Below are 22,679 nucleotides of genomic sequence, written 5' to 3' on the forward strand. Positions count from 1 at the left end.
TGTGTTGATTTAGATAGTCTCCTGGGAGGTCATTGTGAATCTTTTCCTTCCAGAGCAAACATCTGCATTTCCTCTTAGTCTCTAATAATCCCATAATGGCTACACCTTTGCAGAAGAGAGCTTGCAGTGGAGGAGCTGCTCCTGTTTTCAAGAGTGTTGTATTACAGAAGGTGTGAGAATTTAAGCATTAGGTGCCCGCTAGTGCTCATTATGAAGGTGACAGAACGTCTCATTTTGACAGATGGCATATCATTGGGGAACCTTTCAGGAACACAGCTTTGCTAGGCACCAACTTTCGGGAAGAAGTTAAAATTATATGCTGAAAGAAGTACAGCCAGCCGTCACTGAAGTGACTCTACATTAATTCTCATACTAGTGAAGGATTTCATATCATATGGCTAACACTCTCTAAGTGCTGTCTCCAGGGCTCCTGCAGCCATCCATATGCATTTCTAACAAACTCCTTTACTATGGAAAAAATGAACATCACTACCCAATAGGCCTGCTTCACAGATCATTTGAAAGTGCTTCAAAAGAGAGTGGAACCCTGTCATAATATAGTTCAGTTTTATATATCTAGCTCAGCTATACCATGGATCACATCTAGCCCCATCAAATATAATAGCCAGTTGGCATATATTTAGAATTTATTAAAAATATGATGCAGATATCAATGTTCCCAAGGAGTACAAGTTATCCTACTTGGGTTGCTTTGTTCTAGCTACATTTGGTAAGAATAGCTGGGCCAGGCACGGTGGCCACGCCTGTAATCCCAGCACTTTGGGAGGCCGAGGCGGGTGGATCACGAGGTCAGGAGTTCAAGACCAGCCTGGCCAAGATGGTGAAACCCTGTCTCCACTAAAAATACAAAAATTAGCCAGGCGTGGTGGCAGGTGCCTGTAATCCTAGCTACTTGGGAGGCTAAGACAGGGAACTGCTTGAACCCGGGAGGTGGAGATTGCAGTGAGCCGCGATCACGCAACTGCACTCTACCCTGGGTGACAGAGAGAGACTCTGTCTCAAACAAAACAAAACAAAACAAAAACAATAGCTGGGCCCTGTCCTTTAATTGCTTCTGTTCTGTAAGGTTGAGAAAGTGTGTTTTTCTGGATAATAAAAACTCTGGTGTTAACAGACAGTTGAGCTCCTTGAGCCTCAAGGAGAGGCAGAAGATACCTTTTCACTTATTGCCCCACCTCAGTTTTCATTAGGCCTGCCATAATTTATTTTTCCTTCTTCGTTTGAGGGCCACACCTTATTTTGGAAGGTGCAGCAGAGCAACCCAGAAGCAGCCTGCCCTTGGATCCAAGGAGAACCAATACAGAGTCACTGTTGTAATAAAGCCTGGAAGCATGAGTTGGTCACAGAACCTGGCTCTCATTTTCCTCTTCAACAAAACGAGAGTTGCCTGAGAGATTTCTGTGGTCTCCTATAGTTCTATGATTCTATGAGTAGCAAAAACAACCAATCCTGCAAGGAGAAAAATCTATGACAAATAGCATTTTAGGGGTGAATTTGTGGCAGCAGGGGGATGCAGTACTGCAGATTTGGTTTACAAACTAGTTGGAATTATCCTGAAAATGCGAGTGTGACAAATGCGCAGGAAGGGGGTTCCTAACCTGAAAGAGCTCATAGTCTATTCCAGTGGTTTTTAAAAGAGTGTGGCCGAAAAAGTCATCTGAAGGACATGCGCAAATACAGACTTCTGGACCCTACCTCCAAATGATCTGGTTCAGTAGGTCTAGGGTGGGGATTGGGAATTTGCATTTCTATGAAGGTCCCCCATAATGCTAATGCTGGTGTTCTGGGCACCACACTTGAGACCTAGTATTTCCTCTAATGAAGAGACTCTCACTGCTTTCCATCTAACATTGGAAATTGTATATACTGTTGTCCAGTAAATAGAATAATAATCAATTACATTAGCAAAATGAAAATATTGAATGTAACTGTTTTATAAACAGGTCCTTATGAACAGTTGCAGTACAGTAGAATGTCATTTATGCATATGTTCTAATTAAATTTTCCCCCACATCAACATTTGTTGATTTAATTTGCTCACAATTTTATGATTTTTAAGGAACCTCTATTTCTCTCGAAGCTGATGTAAACATTCTAGGCACTGTGACTAAACCAGTTACCTTTCACGAGATCCCAAGAGCCATGGCAATATTAAGAAAACTTCCCTATTTCTAGTTTATTCAGCAAAGATGTGGCTGTAAGATATTGGCATGAAGTAACACTGATTCTGCTACCTACCTCATGTAGTCTTTCACAGTCATTTGAACCATCCCTTGTTCATACAAAGAAACTGCAACGACAAAAAAAAGTAGAGGGGAAATTTATTTCGTTTTATCTTGTGGAAGATTTTCTCAACCCCAAAGGAAACCAAGGTAGAATTGAATTTCCATATCCAAGGTTATATAGGCATGAAATACAAGGCATCTCTGTAATGAACAGACAGAATGAAATTAATGGCTACATTGTATGACAAACACGTGAAGAAATGTACTGGGTCAATGGAGAGGGAAGTCAGTGCTAAATGGAGTATTCAGCAAAGGTTTCAAGGAGGAAGTGGTACTTGTCTTGGATTTTTAAGAATGGGAGAATTTGACAGCTGGAAAAGAGGCATTGCCCTTAAAAGACGCATTGCCCTTAAAGAGAAGAAAGATTTCTATAGCAAGTGCAAAGCAGAGTGCTAGGGGTAGTCTGATTAGCTCACAGGGCATATAGGGATGCTCTCTCATGGTACAGGAAGTTGTGAAGCAAGTGCGGGGACAGGCAAAAAATAATACATGAAGGGCCCAGCATGTATTAAGCATATTCCCTTCATTTGTATCATCTAATCCTTCCAACAGCCTTAAAATTACAACCTATCCTCATTTTTCAGATTAGAAACTGAGATTCACAGAAGTTTAGTAATGAGCCCATTGTCATACAGTCAAAAGTAGTGCATCTAGGAATTTATTCTTACCTTTATTATTGATTGCAGCAATAACATTGACTATTTATTTAGCACTAACTTAGTGCGAGTTATTGATCTCCACTTAACACAGAGGAAAACCGAGGCTGAGAGAGATTACATAAATTTCTCACGGCTAGTAGGATGCTGCAACTTATTTTAGCTTCTTGTTGTTGTTTCTGTGACACCACACTGCCAACAGAGCATCTTATAGCTTATTTGAAAGACAGAAAGAGGAGTGTATATGTACGTGTTAGGACATGAAAACCACAAAAGGTTTTTGAGCAAACAAGTAAATGTGAGAAAGATGATGCTGAATGTTCATTTGCCTGATAGTGGTGCTGAAGACAGAATAGAAGAAATAAATATTGGTTATCAGAGAGGCTTATTCAGGGGCCATTGCAAGATTCAGACCCTGTATCATGATATAACATGTGGCTGACACCTGCAGAAGAAAATGCTTAGAATATGGGCAAATTCCTCAGAAGGTTCACCAGTGTTCTTATTCCTGCTTACTTGTTGCTCTCCTGGGTGCAAATGTGTGACGTGTGTGAAACTGGGAGGTGTTGCCACGCTGCATTTCTGTGAGAACATAAAGATTTTTACCGTAAGAAAGATAATAGAGGTTAGAAGAAGTTTTGGAAAAGCAATCCTGAATGATGTAAACATATGAAAGAATACTGAAGAGAATAAAGGGCTAGGGTTCTTGTCTGTGTAGAAGGTCTATGAATAGACGACAGGTACCTGTGAATTTGTCTCTAAATGCCAAATCTTGGAGATGGAGATAAGAATACCCATCATTTTCAGAAGATTTTCAAAAGGCTTAGTGACCCTGTTAAACGGAAAAAGAAGACTGGTCTAGAAGGATAAAGACTGGAGATGTATTACTGACTTGCAAGTAAACAGTGATTTTTTTTTTTTTTTTTCAGACAGTTCGCTCTGTCACCCAGCCTGGAGTGCAGTGGCATGATTTCAGCTCACTGCAACCTCCGCCTCCCGGGTTCAAGTGATTCTCGTGCCTCAGCCTCCTAAGTAGCTGGGATTGCAGGTGTGTACCACCATGTCCGTCTAGTTTTTTGAATCTTAGTAGAGACAGGGTTTCACCATGTTAGCCAGGCTAGTCTGGAACTCCTGGCCTCAACCGATCCACCTGCCTCCATCTCCCAAAATCCTGGGACTACAGGCATGAGCCACCATGCCTGGCAATAGTGGATTCTTAACTAAGCTCAGAACACAGGACTACAATTTAAAGTAGTGAGAAAATAGGTACAGTAATGTCTCTGCTCTACAAAACAAATGTAACTCTCATCATAAGAGTCAGGCAGGGTGACAGCTACTCAGGAGGCTGAGGCAGGAGAATGGTGTGAACCCGGGAGGCAGAGCTTGCAGTGGGCCGAGATTGTGCCACTGCACTCCAGCCTGGGTGACAGAGCAAGACTACGTCTCAAAAAAAAAAAAAAAAAAAAAAGAGTCAGGCAGGGTGAGAAATAGAATCAATTTTAAAGGTTTAAATAGTGAGTGGGAATATATACGGACTCTGTGCTATCAATCCCAATGCTACTCCCATGGCAGACATCACTACCAATTTTGTCACTTTTCTTATCCCTTCTTCAGGAAAACCACTTCCAACTGATTGGAATTATCACAAAAGATTAAGTTATTTACTATCCTTTGTTTAGAATAAATTTCATAGGTGGATTTAAAAAAAAAAAAAAACAGGGTAAGATGGGGTACATATAAACTTCAGAGGGTTGAAAACATAAAGTGAATATATAAATGCTCATAATAAAACATTATAGGGAGCCACGATCAAGGATGGAATATCAGAGTGAATGACCATTATTAGGAAACAAGTGTGATATTTCAAAAATTTTCCATGTGACATTTGATGACAAATATTTATGTAAGTTACAATAGAATATTTGACTCAAACTTGTGCACCAAAGTCAGAAATGAACTTAGAATCAGAACACAAGTCTTTTTTTCCCCATTACCTTCATAGTTTTAAAACACTAGGTTTTATCATAGGAATTCCACAATCATATAAAATCTTTTGCAAAATTCTAATAATTTAAATAAATTTAAAAAGAGCTGTTCTGAATGTAGTGCTCTTCCACTTAGCTTTTCCCTCACCCATGAGGCACCTTCAGGAGCCCGAGTCTGAAAACTATGAAGTCAATACCCAATTCAGCTAGGCAGGCATGGCTAATCCATTGCAGCATTCTTGCTCACTGCACCCAACTCCATCTCAGAGCTTCTGAAACTCATAAAACCACTGCCATTTCATTGAAGTTGTCAGATGAGAGAAAGCCCATTTGCCACCTTATTAATCACATCATAGATGCAAGTACAGTGTAATTTTTAGGCGATCATATTGTAATAACTTGATGCCACAATGAATTAAATAATAAGTTGCCTAAATGGAAGATAAAATATTTATTGTTTCAAGCAATTTTTAAAAAATTTATTCCTGCCCCCTTCCTACCAGCAGGACTTCTATCTACTACTTTGCATGTAATTCACAAAGTAAGGCCTCCATTTGTGCCTGGTTTAGCTCTTCGAGATAATTCTGGAGAGTTTTTGAACACCCATTTTCACCTAAAACATTCCATGGTTCTAGGACATTTGGTGGCATATTCTACCAGCACTGACATTCTTGCGACTGCTTTGGTCTTTTTTGTTTGCCTGCTATTGCTCTGGGTTTCCTAGAATGTGTGAATAAACGTGTACATCAGGCCAGGGATCTGGCCTTGTAGCCACAGTGCATTGCACAAACTGTCAGAGAGGAAATGATCCGTCTTTAGATATTGATGAGAAGAGTTAGCTCAGCCTTGCTGAGTTTTCAAAAACCCTAGCCCTGCAGAAAATCGAGTCATCCAGAAAACCCAGTCATCCAGAATCTGGAGCCCTTCACCCAGGGCTTCTTGAAGGGATTCTAGTGCCCACCAGAGCTAGATGATACACTACATGGACCACGCCCTGTGTCCTGTCGCTTGATCAGGAGCAATCTGATTACTAGGGAGCCAAGGGCACTTTCCAAGAGAAAAAGACCCTAACGGTAACATGTTTGCTAGGGAATGTGCAAAGTGGACCATTTGGGTCACAGTCGGATGTCACATATGAAAGCCTTACACAGTTTTAGAACCAGCTGGGCAAAGGGCTTTCTTGCCTTTCACAGTACAACTAGCATCCCGTGGGGTCCAGAGTCACCGATAATTAGAGGATGTCAGGTCGGATGTCTTACTCCCCTCACTGGAATCTCACCCTCCTAGATGTACAAATACAGCTATCAGACTCCTGTACTTTTTTTTTTTTTTTGAGATGGAGTCTTGCTCTGTCACCCAGGCTGGAGTGCAGTGATATGATCTCAGCTCACTGCAACCTCTGCTTCTCAGGTTCAAGTGATTCTCCTGCATCAACCTCACTAGTAGCTGAGATTACAAGCATGTGCCACAATGCCTGGCTAATTTTTTTGTATTTTTAGCAGATACGGGGTTTCACCATGTTGGCCAGGCTGGTCTTCAACTCCTGACCTCAAGCTCTCTGCCCACCATGGTTTCCCAAAGTGCTGGGTTTACAGGTGTGATCCACCACAGCTGGACTTTACTTTTTCATGATCTTTTTTCAAATGATACAAATGTCTGTCTAAAGACAGTACATTCAGACATACAGCCTTCTCTGCTGCTGAGCTTAGATTTTGGAGAAAACCGAGGCAAGGAAAACTGAATATGATTTTTTAAACTCACAAGAAGAACCTCATTTTAAAAATTGTTATAAAATTATTAAAGATAGTTTTATTTTTTGATTTCCATTTTATGTTCTGGGCTTCCAGGGTCCCGGGAGACCAAGGGGTATTTTCATAGTGTTACTGTGAGTTTACTTCCTGATCATTGCAGAAGCAGTGATAGCTTTTTCCAACATTTAGACTCAGGCAGTTGGGAGCCTTGCACAGGGCAATACGAAACTGTTATTCATTGTATATTGGGTGGTTGTTTTGTTTTGGTTTTCCCGATTTTGTTAATTTGTAAGGTAAATTTCCCAGGGCCTGAGGATGGGTTTGTCAGGGCCAGGTCCTGCTTCCCTTTGCCTGTTCTCAATAATGAACTTGAATGGAGAAGTGCAAGCTGGTGGCTCACAATGTGCCAGTTCTCACAGGGATTGGGGTTGCTAGACTTTCCTTAAAACTTGGAAGAGCCAGCAGCCCCGGCCCAGGTGTCTTCAGGGCAGCAATCTGTTGAAGGCAACGTGCTCTCCAATTTTCTGCAGTCGCTATCCCACTTGCTTCTATCATTAGCAATTACCTGTCTGGCTCCAGGAAGCATCTGAGTCTGCTACCTCAGATCAGAGCAGGAAGCTCACGCCTAGGGAATGCCATCACAGGACAGAAAAACTACTCCTGTTACCCGGATTTTCCCAGGTTTCTGCAGGCACCAGGCTTGAGACTGCCCCAGGTAGTACATATGTGTACCTGTAACCCCAACACAAGACCGCTCGCTAGGTCTTCTTCAATTCTATACTTGCTTCTCTAGTTGCTTGGTTTTGATATTTTCTCTATTTTTTCCCCTCCAGGATACCCTAGTTAGGTTTTTTTAAACCAGATTTTACTCTCTAAGAGTGTTTGGGGAGGGAGAAAGAAAAAAAACAAACACTAAGTCCTACTATCCCCAAGTTTCCTAAGGGTTAGTTTGGGGAAAAATTAAAGAGAGAAAAAAAATTTTTCCCACCCTATTTGATACATCTCCTTCTAGGGGTTAAAATGTCAGTTTTAACTCCCTTTTAGATACTTGAGTCTCCAGCCACCCTCCCCACTGTTAGGTGGACTTCTGCCATCTGAAGCAGCAGACACCGCACTTAACCCTGCAAAATGTATTACTGGAGAAGATGTAGTTAGATATGCAGAAGGCACTAATTAGCACCTTTATTGGCTTAGAAAGCATTTTTTATTTTGGTTTTCCTAAGCATTTCTGACTGATTCATGGAAGACATTTGGTTCTTTGGAATATCGTCCAATAGACTAATCAAATTACATTTTTGCAGGGCTTTAAAATAATAGCATTCTACAGCTTTCTGTAGATTTAACTCCTGCATGACTGGGACACTTAGTAGAGGCAGTCAGCAGCATTTGTCTCAGCTGGCAAATTATTAATCTATATTCTTATTTAAAAGAAAGTCTCTTACACTCTGCTGACACTCATGCTCAAAACCTTAAAGCCCGTTGGAATGCTTTGCTCTTTTTTCACCCACTTGTCTATTTCCAGATATCATTGACCCTTCCTCCCCATTCCACTGCCGCCCCCTATTGTAAGCCCTCATCACCTCAAGCCTGAGTTCATTATAACTTCTTCCCAACGTGTTTCTCCCTCCCCACTGCCAGGATAAACACTGCATCTGTCATTCCTCTTCTCACTACAGTGAGTTCAGGACTCACTATAATAGAGCTGGCAAATGTGTAACATGCTTGCTTCAACTCCCTCAACACCGCACCTGCGACAGTTATCACTAATTATTATCACAAATTATTCATGACCTTTTCAGGTGAACAAAGATATGGTGTAAAAATCCTGCTCAGCCCAGACCACAAGTACAACTACCTCTCCATTTGAACTGGAACCTGAGATGACACTCCAGTGCCATCTCAGCCCTAAGACATCAAGTGTTATTCCCTCTTTCTGGAATATAAAACATTTATAATATGACCTCATCCTATCTAACAGAAAAATTTCTACCATTGCTCCCTAGCATGAAACCATCTCTTTCATCTGATCACCTTCCATGTGCTTTTCTGAACATATTTAGCTTTCTTCTCATTTCTGTGCCTTTGTTCAAACCCCTATTGCTTCCAGAAAATTTTTCTTGCTTTGCCTCTTTGTTTTTTAAAAACCATATCCCTCCTTCATTTACTAGTTTCAGTCTCACCTGTTTTGAGAAGACTTCCCAGCCTGACAACATCTTCATTATGTTTTACTGAGATCCTTTTGTCAACTAACTTTGGAGAAATCAGATAATTTACAGATGATTCCGTCTCAGTGGGGTTTATAATTTTGTCAGTGAAATGGATGATATCCCTAACAATTTGAGGCAGCACTGGCCAAGAGCCACATGGGTAGAACCCAAAAATGCATGTTAGTGGTGTTCAGAAGAAAGATTCAGTATCAGTGCAGAAGTCAGGAAGGGTCTTATGGAGAATATGGGACCTGGGTCAGGTCTCAAAAGAAGGAGAGGAGAACAGAACAGGAAAGACTTTAAGACAGGAGGAACTGGATGAAGAAAGATAAAGAACTAAGAATATAATGAGAAGGAATAAGACTAGAGGGTCTTGTAGAAAAGTTGATGTAGGTTACATTTGAATTATAATGATCCTGGACAGTTAGAGTGACATTCTGGAGAGCAAGAGTCATATATTTTACATCGTTGTTCCCTTCACCTAAAACAGATCATTGTTGTGAATACTGTCACCTGACAAGCAGTAAGGGAACATCTTTTATGTTTACTTGGATTTACTTTGACTTTTTCTTATAATACAGACCAGAAAATTTCGACTTTTTATTTTATAAGTTCCTATTCTGAAACAAATTCCTTTTGAAAAGAAATGAGTTTATTCTTCTGGGACCTCTCTGGGATGGGAGAAGAAATAACTAAATATAAAAAAGACGAATTAACCTATCAAGTAGTAACTGGCACCAAGCATATCTTTGACAGAAACTGTCTTTTTGCTGTAGGAGTTACTTCTAGTCTTTTCACTCACAGTTATGCTTGGATGTGTTGTTAAACAAGTGCTAATTATATAAACCTACATGTTAAAATGTGCACTCATTGTATGTGTCTTATCCTTGCATTATAATGACAATGCACTCTCACTTGCATTATAATCTTGGCATTGTAATGACAATGCATAACTCAGCCAGATAGCACTGATGTTTAATTTGTTTTCTGGTGGTGGGAAAGAGTTTGCTATGAACCAGATACTCTCTCCAGGCTTTTTTTTTTTTTTTTTAATACATAGCTTTCATATGGAATCTGAGATTAAGAATGAACTTGCAGCCTGGGAAGAGGGACCTTAACATCCATGACCATGGGCTCTTTAACACCACTATTGACCTCAAAAGACTCTGCATGTTGTATCTTGTGTTTGTGGTTATAGGAAGGTCTGTGGATCCATATTCATCCCAAACTGAGGCTCAAACATGTTTGCTTGTGTAGTTGGTGACCATGAAGAAGAGTTAATCTGCCCACAGAGGTGGTAGTTCTTGGAAAGGGAAAAGAGAAAGAAGTTGAAGGATGCCCATGAGGCTCTTCCCTGTAAGTCATCCAGGTGCCCTGAACAGACAATGCCCTGGAGATGAGACTGTCAGGCCACTCAGCTAAGATGCCCTAACATTTGCCAGAAGACAGAGCAGAAGATGAGAGTCCATCCTTTGGGAAGTGCTTCAGTGAGACTCAGAACATAAGCAGAAAGGGCAGCTGTCCAACCTTTTGCAGTTATTGAAATTCATATAGAAAGAAGGGGCACAGGAAGGCATCTGTCATAGCTACAGGGAGAAACCCAAATCATTTCTATCAGCAAATGAGCTTGGGTAAGCAATGTTTTATTGGAAGAGATTTCAATACCCCAAGAGGAGAAGTCTCAGAACAACAGGTCCAGGCTCTACCCACAGCTTCAGGAAGGCCAGGGGAAGGCACCATATGCCTCAGTACATCTCAGCCACCAATCATTCCCATCACACCTGGCTGCAACAGCTTTCATCTCCTGAAGAGAAAATCCTCCTTGCCTTCACTTTTCTTGCAGTTGTTATTTCAATTAACTGCTCCCTTTCACCTCTCAACTCCTCAAAGCAGTTTGCTGTTTTCTGTCTCCATTTCTTCTACTATCATTCCCACTTGAAAGCTATACAATCTTCTCCCACCTTTCCTCTGAAATAGCTCTTCTCAAGGTTACAGTGTCGTTCCTGCTCATATATAATCAATTAACAACAGCTGATGGGGTTGATCATTCCCACCGCGACACACTGATTTCACTTGCCTTCAGACTCTTCTCTTTTCGTTCCCTTTTTACCTCATTACCTACCTCTTCTCCTTTGCTGGTCCTTCACATCTTCCTGGCCTCTTCTTTGTCTGCATTTACTTGTGTGGTCTTCTGTCTTTAAACACATCTACCCGTCAACTACTCCCAAATGTATATATCTATTCCTGGACCTTTCCTCTTAACTCCAGATTTGTATTTCCAACTACCTACTCAATAGTATCTTCTTGGATATCTATTAAAAATTTGAATCACAACAGGCCTAAAATTGAACTTCCTATCTCTGAAGCAAAGCCCTATCCTTCTATTGTTTTTCCCATCCCAATAAATTGCCACTCATTCTTCCCGATGCTTGGGCAACATTTTTTGCAGTCATCTTTGATTTCTTTCTTTCTTTGATATCCCACATACATTCACCAGCATATGCTGCCTTGTCTACATTTTAAACATAACCAGAATCCAACATTTCCACAACGATTGCTACTAGCCTTGTATAGCCCTATCCTCTCTCCTCCAGATTACTGTATTAGCCTCTGAACTGGGATCCCTGCTTCAACCCTTTCCGACCTCCTCCTCCCAAAGCCAACTCTGTGAACAGCAGCTAAAGTTGTTCTTTTAAAAAGAACCAAGATAATACCACTTCTTTGTAACACTTTGAAGGGTTCCCTTGTGACACTGAGTAAGAGCCAAAATACTTACAGGGATATACATAGCCCTAAATGATTTGGCTTCTGGACAATTCTTCAACCCCTAGCCCTCTACTCTCAGCTTTGCTCGCTTAACTGCAACCATTCAGGCATCCTTGCTATTCCTGGAACACAGAGGACATACTCCTGCCCCCTGGCTTTGCATATGCCATCTTATTTTCCTGAAACAGCTCATCCCCAGATAACAAATGTTCCCCTTCTTCACTTCTTTCAGGTAGCTGCTGAAACGTAACCTTACTTGAGATGCCTTTCCTGATCATCCATCCTCCTAGCATATTACATATGTATTTATTTGTTTATTGTCTCTATCACCATTGCATCTATTTTCTTCAGCATTCTCAGTTCTAATGGAAAGCCTGATTTATAGCAGGCAATCAACACATATTTGCTAAATGCTGAAGACAGGAATAAAAGGGAATCTGTCAGAAATTTTGTGTTCCTGTGGGCAAGGAAATAGAGCTGATGTCATGTTTGTTCTTCAGTCTTCAGTCTCCAGCCTAAGTCTAAGGCTCAAGGAGAGATATGAGCTGCAGGAAGAAGCTGAGAAATTACTTTCATAATGGGTTTTATGTGACATAAAATACTAGTAATGCTGCCTAAATCTCCAGATGATAATCATGTAGTATAATGGACATGAGTGTTTTTTTTTTTTTTTTTTTTTTTTGAGACAGAGTCTCACTCTGTCGCCCAGGCTGGAGTGCAGTGGCATGATCTCCGCTCACTGCAACCTCCACCTCCAGGGTTCAAGCAATTCTCCTGCCTCAGCCTCCTGAGTAGCTGGGACTACAGGTGTGCACCACCACACCAGGCTAATTTTTTTTTTGTATTTTTAGTAGAGATGGGGTTTTGCCATGTTGGCCAGGCTGATCTCGAACTCCTGGCCTCAAGTGACCTGCCCATCTTGACTTCCCAAGTGCTGGGATCACAGGTCTGGGCAACTGTGTCTGGCCATGGAATATGAGTGTTTCTATACAAATTCTACAATAAGTAGAGCACCATAAAAGCTCAAAGGCAATGATAGTGGTTCCCAGAGGAGCAGAAGAAGAACATGATGCTCAGAAAGTATTGAAATGACTTGTCTACGTGGTGATACTAAGAGGATTCTATTGGAGTAGTAGCAGGGGCAGTGGAAGGGAGCTCATTTATGAAAATATTTGAGATAGCAAATAACGCCCAGAAATACTTAGGGGGAGATATTTTGCAGATAGACCTTGTGTCACCAAGAAGAGGGCAATAATCCAGCAAAATTTAGGTACCAATGTTATTGTAACCTAATTTGTACCTACAGACTGGTGAAAATTGAGGCAAATTTTAGTTATAGGAGTTATTTATAGGTTAATTTCAGCATAGCTTTATACTTCTTTCTTACTGTTAGAACTGTTTCTAAGTAGTAATTTTTCTTTGAATTAAAATCTACTTTATGTGCCTCTATATTTTAGTGGCATTAAAACCTTAAATTTAGAGAGCATTCTTTTCTGCCACCCAAAATTGGCTCACAGAAGTAAAGAAAAGTTAGAGATAAACTTAATGACAGTTGATTTACACCAGTGTGCAGTCATTGGAGGTATGCTAGTTTCTGGTTAAAAGAGCAAGAACTTTGAAATCAGACAGACTGGAATTCAAAACATCTCCATCTCTTATTGAGGGTGAAAAATACCTCTTTTTGAGGTGAGAATATACTCAAGATCTACTCCTTCAGACAATTTTAAGTACAAACTACATTATTACTAATATAGTCACCATGGTGTACTTAAGGTCTCTAGAACCTAGTCATCTTATAACTGCAAGTTTATACCCTTTGATCAACTTTACGTATCTTTTTAAAGCTATGAATATAGACACTTGACTGACATAAAAAAAAAAAAGTTAGTATTGCGCAACATAAAAACAATTGAACTCCAGAGGACTGTGTTGTGGTCCCAAAGGGCTGATGTGTAAGAGTCAGAAGGCCTGGAGGGAGAAGTGCCAGTGACTTACCCACATTGCTCATGCTTTGACTTTTCCAACAGGGATAGGGATAGGGGTATCTTAGTCTATTTTCTGCTGCTATAACACAATACTGCAGACTGAGTAATTTATAAAGAAAAGAAGTTTATTTGGCTCACAGCTGTGGAGTCTGGGAAGTCTAAGATCAAGTGGCTGCATCTGGTGAGGGCCTTCATGCTGTGTCATTCCATGGTGGAAGGCAGAGGATAAGCAAGCACACAAGAGAGAGAAAATGGGGACCAAACCCATCCTTTTATCAGGAGCCCACTCCCGTGAGAATTAACCCAATCCTATGATAAATAACTCACTCCAGGATAAGGGCATTAACCCATTCATAAAGGCAGAGTCCTCAAGACCTAATTACCTATCAAAAGTCCCACTTTTCAATACTGTCACCATGGTGATTAAGTTTCAACATGAGTTTTGGAGGGAACATTGAAACCACAGCACAGGGCTTTCCTTCCAGGGGTTTCCATGCATAACACGTGCAGTAAATGTTATTAGTCTTCCAGAGGGAGAGCATGGTTATACAGACAGACAGATCTAAGCTGAAATCTCAACTCCCATACCTACTAACTGGGTGGCTTTTGTCAAGTTACTTTACCTTTCTGAGCCTCATTTTCCTCCAGGTAATATTCACCTAAAAGGTGGTCTGGTAAGCAAGATAATGTATGTATAGTATCTAGCATGTGGTTCCTCAGTATGCATTAATTTTCTTCCCCTTCCAGTTCTACTGATGAAGAGGCTGAAGTGCCAAGGGCTTTACCTGGCTTAATGGTGGTAAACAAGGTACAAAATGGGCCAACCAGATTCCTCCTTAATAAAAATGAGATTTTAGATTTTAGATAGCTGCAGATGAGCACGACAGCCAGAGAGTCACCATAAAAGGCCAAGCCCCACATTGGCCATCATAGAACCCAGCAGGAAACCAGGAACAGGACCACTGAAGCCTTATCCCAACTATCTATGTTATTTGGGGCCAGTCCAAGGGCTGAAGACTCACTAGAATGCTTTCTGTGGGAGGCACTGGGTCACCTGTAAGATGTAGACACTTAGATCTTGCTGCTACCTTAGTGTACAAAGCCTCAGAAGTGATTAATAAGGAAACCAGCCTTAGAATGAATTCTAGTTAGTTGACTAGAGTCCCCTGGAATTTCACGTCCACCTGGAACCTCAGAATGTGCTGTTATTTGGAAATAGGGTCTTTGTGGATAGTTAATTAGTTAAGATGAGATCATACTGGATTACAGTGGATCCTTAATCCAATGACTGGTGTCCTTATAAGAGGAAAAGACACACAAGGAGAAGAGGCCATGTAGAAATGAAGTCATAGAAAGGAGTTATGTAGCTGCAAGCCAACGAACACTGAGGACTGTCAGAGGCCACCAGAAACTAGAAAGAAACCAGGAGGGATTCTTCCCTAGAACCTTCAGAGGGAGATCAGTCTTGGTGACACCTTGATTTTGGGCTTCCAGACTCCATAACGGTGAGAGAATACATTTCTGTTGTTAAAACAGATAATTTGTTACTGCTGCCCTAGGAAATTCATGCGTCACTCTATATTTTATCAGTACGTTATGACTTTTGACAGGATTTTCCCTCCAACAGCGACTTCTTTTCTTCCTCCTCTTTGGGTCCTTTTCATCTCCACAGTTTTTCTCCCTGTCACCCTTGCCATGAACTTCAGGTCCCCAGTTTCTGGTACTGTTCTAGCATCCACCCTTCTCAGTGTGTCTCTCAGCTCCCCCAAGCTCAGTGCAGCTCTCTCATCATGGCTGAAGCCAGCACGCAGCGGGGCTGATACTAATAGAAGGCCAGGCCTCCATTCCTCCACCTGCCTCTAACCAGCTGTGACCAACAATCATGGCACTTGACCACTCTGTGCCCCAGATTCCTCATCTGCAAAAAACAAAAAGACAAAACCAACCATGCTACCACACAGGCCACGGAGTTTAAAATATGATCGATGAGAAAGGGCCTTGTACAAGCGAAGGCTCAATTAAACATGTAAGAAGCTATTCCATTATTATTAAAAAGCTTGCTGAAGATAAAGGACCTGGCAAATCGAGACTGTGTTTCTGATCTCAGAGCCATATCACTATCCCAATTTTCCTCCAGGTCTTTACTTCATGTCTGTGCCTTTCCAGTTCATTGACTTGGTTCAGAAGAGGAAGAGCTGTGATTTGTCTTTAATTTCTGGGAAGTGAAGCTTTTAGTATAGTTACTGATGACCCCAGAACCAGTGCCAGGCCTCTCACCACAACTGGGGCAAGAGAAAACATCAGGAGGATATGAAATGCTGGCTATATTTCTTAAGTTTTTGCTTTTCCTTGAGTCTGAACTATTATGAGCGGAGAGGTACTTACAATTGATTTATCAGCAAAAATCTTTACAGTATTTGGCATCATGGAACTTTTATATTAGAAAAAATAAAGAAGGTTGGTGAAAAGGGAAATTTCAATGATACATATAGGTTTTCTTTTAAAAGTAGTAAAAAAATTAGAAATTTAAACTGATTTGTAGCCAATGGTCAGTCTTAATGTAAGATGGCAGTAGAGGAAGTGAAATAATTAAAACCAGCAAAGTAAGTGACTGTTAGACTAATAATTTTTTCATCTAACCATTAAGTTCCTAATTTGTCATTTTTTTCACACAAATTCTTCACAATATTTCATCCATTTTGAAACATACTTTTTCACATTTTAACACCTGTGAAATCAAGATACGTATTACAGTCAATATTGCCTTCTATTTGTAATTACCAGGTTTTGGTTTTTTTTCCTAAGTGGTACTTAAAATATGAATGCATTTTATAATTGAAAGGTCTTAGATTCTATAAAATATGGTATTGCATTTAATGAAGGTGGAAACTGTGAGTCCTGTAATTAAATTTCTTTTTCTTTTTATAATGCTTTTATCAAATCTCAGTGAAACAAGTGTGATACATTTTCTCCTTCAGAAATACTTGTACTGTTTGCTTTAGAATTCAGACATTTATTCTTCTTAAGAACAAGTGCATTATTAGAAAGAGAGAATGTAAGTGCAATTTTGAGACCAAAGAATAGAAAAAAACCTAGATTCAGAAATAAAAGTATAATACAGGATGGGGAAAATTAAACAATTTCATTTTCATAATTACATGCTTGCAAATGTAACTTCATAGAACCCACTGAGTTTATGCTATAGCCTGAGCTGTTGATGATATGGCAAGACCCCTGGGTTCAGCCCTTAACCTGCTGCTGGGGAAGCACCTATCATTTTTGTCGCAGTCATATGTCAAATGAAGAGATTGAACTGGATAGTTTTTGAGGGCTGATCATTTCTAGAAGCCTCTGATAATTCTCATTTTAAGAAGATTTATTCACATAGATATTTTAATATATCTCCTACTCAGCTTTGCAAAGCATAACTGCTTCTCTTGTCTTACCAGTGTGGTCAATGACTTGTTGAAAGTTTTCATTTGCAGAGACACTGTAAAGAAACAAAAGTATTGTGAGTCAAACAATGTGTGTAAATAAATTATACTAAATTACTTTTTAATTAAACAGATGAGAGCAAATGCAGAGTTAGGTTTTAGTAAGAGAGGACTTTTAGAAACCAATAAACAGTCAGGGACTAGAGTAGTATTTTATTTTGTAGTTTTAAACTGATACATAGTTTTTACAATAATAGGATAATACTTGAAGTACAATTAAAATGAAAATCCCTACACTTCCCCCACCTTGCCCAAGCAGAGTTACACACATTGTTTTCATGGATCTTTGCAAGAGAAACATATAAGGCGCACACACACAAAAACACTTACAAGAATCCAGAGTCCAGCCACTGCTGAATACTTTCTTGCTTGGAATCTTCTACAAGTAAGAAAGAACAGATTAGTTAGTCAAAGCACAACCAGCTAAAAGGACGCTACCCTGTTTACTCAGCCGCCACTCAGTGGCTCTATTTCCCACATATTTAGTCACGTGTTTCCTTCCATAAGCATATTCATTTTTTTTTCCTGAAGGCAAAATCTCCTGTTTTCCATGATCAGCCTTTCCTGAGAATGAAGTGTAAACTTGTCAAAAGACTGTAACTTAAAAAAAAAAGAAAGAAAATGTGAGAGAGAAGAAAAATAAACCACTGAAGAACAAGAGATGTTAGAATAATTTTTAAATTACCTGGTGTGAATACAAAGGGTGAGAAAGCATAAGAGACTTTTGTCTTTCTCTTGTTGGATATAAATCACCACAAAGCCTCTCCTTATCGAATCACGACATTTACCTAAGGCAGCCAGCCAGTGATGGTTATTTGCAAGGAGTTCTCTGCCAGGTTAGAAACCAAATTTGCATTCATTCCAGGGACAAATTGCACTACAGTCCCTGGATTGCCAAAGGCACCCTGTGTTAAAAAGGCACCAGTCTTTTAAGGTGGATCTTTATCATTGGCTCAACAAATAGTCAACAGGTAAAAAGGAGAGGATGTAAAGCAGCATTTCCTGTTAAATATTTGTTTCCATTCTGCTTAGCAACTGTGTACTCTGGGCTAATTTTGTTTGACTTTATCCTATCAAATAGTGAGGTGCCTGAATTATCCCCCTCACAAGATGTCAGGTGAACCATAAAAGCCAAGTGGACACAGGAGGTCCATATTGCTCTTCACTTGAACTGCTGTGAAGTTAGAATGAATTGGGTGACGGGCAAAGAAGAAAAACCATTCAACAGTTACATAATGGGGGCAGGGGGTGCTGGAAGTATTTTCTTACTTATTACTCTTTAAATGATTAAAATTTTTGTCAATGCCTCCTACAGGATCCAACAAATAAGAGTTTTTCAATAAAATGTTTGATGACCTGAAAGAAGCCTCATGCCTAGACCCCACACAGCTTCAGAGTCCTGGGAGCTTAGGATGAGGGATGTTTGGAATGGAAAGGAAGCAGAGTTCATTCATTAATTGGTCTACTTCTTTCAAGGAGGTCTGTGTTCTGATGTCTATAGCAGAAGTCAGAAGTGCCCATTTCATAAATGTTTCCGGCATCATGCCAGGAACACTGGTATATTCAAAGCCAAATACTTTTGTTCCAAAATCACCTGCCCCTGGCCAAAAGCTCCTGCATCCCTCACCACTCACAGAGGAATGTTTTCAAATAGGTCTGAGGGCCCTTCTCACCCAGCATGGGGATGGTGAGACCCTGGCTTTCCTCCTCAGGGTCAGGGGGCAGCCACTCATCCAGCGGAGCCCACGCGTTCTTGGTGCACTTCAGGATCTCTCTCTTGCTCTTTTCCTGGCCTTCTTGTAGGTTGTCAGATCCTTGTGATTTCTGTGCCATCATAGGAGAGTAATTCTGCCAACTAACTTAAAACACAAACACACAAACATATCAGACACAATGAGTTCAGCTTCTGGGCTTGGCTCAGCGAAAGGGAGAAAGAAGGCCAGAATGCCTATAGTCAGATGAACAATCCAGCTTCACAGTCATACATGAACCTGGCTCTCCCACCTGAGCCAAGCTCCCTGTCTCAATTTGGTGAAATGCTTTCCTCCCCATGGCAAAGCAGCCTGGGACTCAAGTGGCCATGCCAGTCATCAGACCACATGTACACTCGGCAGATTCGCTTTGGTGGTCTGGGATGTGGATGGAGAGCAAAGAAATTAGACTTGAGGACACACCCAGTAAATAGCCTTCAAATTTATCCAACAGTTATATCTGTAAAATTATTTTTGAGGCCCAAATGTTGGAGAAAAATTAAGGCTTTGGCAACAGATTGGCTTGGCTCAGTCCCATTTCTGCAACTTGTTGTGTGGCCTTACATAAACTGTAGAACCTTTCTGCATTCCCTTATTTCTAAACTGGGGATACACTCTACTGAATTTTAATAACTGTTAACCTCAGTGGAATACTCATTATATGCTAGATTCTATGCTGAATTCTATACATTCATTATTTAATTTAATTGTCAATGAAGAAAGTAATATAACTGTCAAAATTTTATGGTAAATTGAAGACCAGAGAGATTAAGTTGCATGTCCAAAGCCAAACAGCCAGCCAGGACCCAAAGCCAGGCACTGGACCCCAAGCATGTTCCTATGACTATGCTGTATATCCTATAGGATGGCTGGGATAAGTAAAATATTTACGAATATATTACACACCTGGCACAAAAAGTATCAGCTTCCCCCATTATTTAACTTGACCTTTATGAACATCCTGTAAAACTAGCAGAGTAAGAGCAGGACACAGCAGCTTAGCGCAGCAACAGAAATTGTTCGGTCTCCGCAGACTATAAGCACTATGAGAACAAGGGCCATTCTCTTACTCATTTACGTATCTCTAGAATTTAACTGGATTTTTGGCACATAGTAGGTGGTGAATCAACAAATACCAAACTAAAATAGCAAAGTGAGGTTTCAAACCACACTTTCTGATGCAATTACTTCCATGACATATGCTTTAATTTGCATTCGTTTATTCTTCAAGTTTAGAGAAATGGCCAAGTAGCCAAACACTTACTTCAGTAGCATTTCTAGGATCCCTAAGCTTATGCCTAATCACTGATCACATGACATGTAAATCATTTCTAATCTGTTTGCAAAAGGCAAACCATTCAGATTTATTACAGATGTAAATATTTTCTTTCGAATATAGCTGAGCATTCTAGATGCAACTGGAAGCACAATTTTCTTACCTGCTTTATATATTCAAATTCTGTCAGGTATAAATATATACATTTATTGTTGCAATTTTAAATTACTACAAAAATTAACAATTATGATGGCTGTCAATTTTATGTTAAAAACAAAAACGAAGACATTTCAATTAGTTAAAAATTAAGGGAAAAAATAGTTAGATCTATATTAACAGTCAATATTTTAGCCAGTTAACTTTAGGAAAATCCGCTGGTAGCAAATTATAAAAATAATAACACAAGACAAAATAATGCAGATTGAATTATATTCCTAACCTTTGGAGAATTGTTTGGTATACTAGAATTCATAACATTAAACAAAATAACCTTTAAAAATCTCACTGAAATTTTAGTTATTTAGCTTCACATAGGTTTTGGGTCTTTCAAGGAAACAAATAAATCTCTTCAGCAGTGCCTTGTATCTTGTGAGCATGAATGATAATAACACCATCAACACTGACAGTGCAAAATTTCACAAGGAGGAAAAACTCCAAAATCATGCTCAACAACATTCATGAAATATCGGATTCAATAAAGGATTAAAAGGTTTGAAGAAAATAATAACATATTACAGAAAAATAAGATCCCCAAAATAATCTCACTCCACTGACCTTGGCTGAAAGTGAGTTGCATTTAGAATGGGAGAGTTTGCACTGTGGAGGAAACAAGAAGCTATCAAGTAGCTGATAGTCCTCAAATTGCTGCTTCTGTATTATAATGCCAAATTTTAAGTTCGTGACTGCTTTTTCAAATGTAACCCTGGAGAAAATTGTTAAATTTTTAGGTAAAAGTGCTGCTTTATTTGTACCTCCCCAAACTTCCATCTTATAATGAATGGCATACTTGACCTCAGCCTCCAGCCTTACACAACCAGTGAGGATATTCTCTCTGCCAGCTCTGTTGTACTTGGCCACAGAGCAGGAAAAAGGCTTGCCAAAGAAAATGGGAACCCTTGCTAAAAGCAAGGGTCAGGGACCAGTTCATAAAGAAAACCTCTTTTATTCCCCGTTTTAGTGGATGCCTTCCCAGTTGGTAAACAAATCTGCTTCTGGAAATGGATTTTCTAAAGCTTGAATGGCCTTCCTCTGGCATTCACTTACTTGACCCCCACAGCAGCCCTTCAGAAAGGGACATGGATCAGATGGTATCCTGGAATTGCTCAGTGGATAGGCAGGGCACAAGTTATGGCATGTGACTGCCTGCAGATTTCGCTAGTTAGTCTCTCTGCCCCAAGGACTATTCGGAACCCAGTTCTTGCTAATTCTTTGACTTGACCCCAAGAGGAATCCTCATTCTGGATCATGTCATTCCATGCCTGGGGAATCCAGTACGTTCTATCTCTTCAAATCCCTTCTACTGTGATTACTATGCTGTCATTTATCCTCATGTGTATACAAAACTTCTACTCATGTGGGAAATTGCACATAGTATCACGTTTAACTAAAAAAAAAAAGGAGGCAAAACCGTATACGCACTGAGAACTCAATTTTGTAAAAACGAAATAAACAAATACCTTGAAAAAGGAAAAAAAATGTACCAAAATGTTATCAAGGTTTAAACATTTAAAAAATAATCAAAATCAGAAAAAATGGCTTTGTTACATTAATTCTACTTCACATTTTCTTAACTTGAGCAAATTCATCCATACATGCTCCTTTTCACTGTGAAGATTTAGAGCCACAGTGAATCATAAAACTTGATGCTTTGACACTTAAAGCAGTGACAATGATTACATGCTTGTCCTCTGAGTTATTTCACTTTTTGTATCTTTATGCAAACAGGTTTTCTTGCCAAACAGGTTGTTCATACTAGGAGAATAGAGACTGTGTTTTATTTAATCTCTGTTCCCCATAGATCCTAGCACCTTTGACCCAAGGTAACTAATCTTTATTAGTTAATTGCTTGGTTACTTGGGAAAGGAGCATTCAGTTGGCTTTGTCATCTTTCTTAGTTCTTGTCTGGTTAAAAGAGCAAATGCTTTCAGGTCAGATAACTCTGGATTTTAATATCAGCTCTGCTGCTTTCTGACATCTTGGGGAAATTTTCAAACTTTTCTGATAATCTATTTCCTCATATCTATAATGAGTATGAAATAAACACTTTATAGAGTTGTTGGGAAAATTTAATGAAAAATATATCCAAAACAATCACCACTCATAGTGGTCAGTTTTCTTTCCTTTTCCTTCTTTTCTGTATGTTGCTTCTTGTCCTTATCCTGTCAGGAACTGTCAAGTAAAGAAGAATCACCAATCAATGCAATCATTTTTCTCATAGAAAATAAATATGACCCTGTTAGTTTGTGGGTAACCAGTGTTGTCTTGAATTTACATAGTTTGGAT

At 39.8% G+C, this 22,679-nt stretch overlaps 1 protein-coding gene across 1 annotated transcript in view; it reads right to left on the bottom strand.

The window, feature by feature from the left end:
* Positions 1 to 22,679, bottom strand: part of ITPRID1 (ITPR interacting domain containing 1) — a 119,752-nt gene that overhangs the window by 77,249 nt on the left and 19,824 nt on the right. Inside the window, exons 2-5 of the mRNA XM_032758387.2 lie at positions 18,824 to 19,009; positions 17,481 to 17,529; positions 17,103 to 17,146; positions 2,260 to 2,311 (exon numbers count right to left, since the gene is read on the bottom strand). Coding sequence (XP_032614278.2) covers positions 2,260 to 2,311; positions 17,103 to 17,146; positions 17,481 to 17,529; positions 18,824 to 19,009 — 331 coding nt within the window. The remainder of the gene's footprint in view (positions 1 to 2,259; positions 2,312 to 17,102; positions 17,147 to 17,480; positions 17,530 to 18,823; positions 19,010 to 22,679) is intronic.

Source organism: Hylobates moloch, unplaced genomic scaffold (assembly GCF_009828535.3).
Source record: "Hylobates moloch isolate HMO894 unplaced genomic scaffold, HMol_V3 SCAFFOLD_1, whole genome shotgun sequence".
Classification (NCBI taxonomy): Eukaryota; Metazoa; Chordata; class Mammalia; order Primates; family Hylobatidae; genus Hylobates; species Hylobates moloch.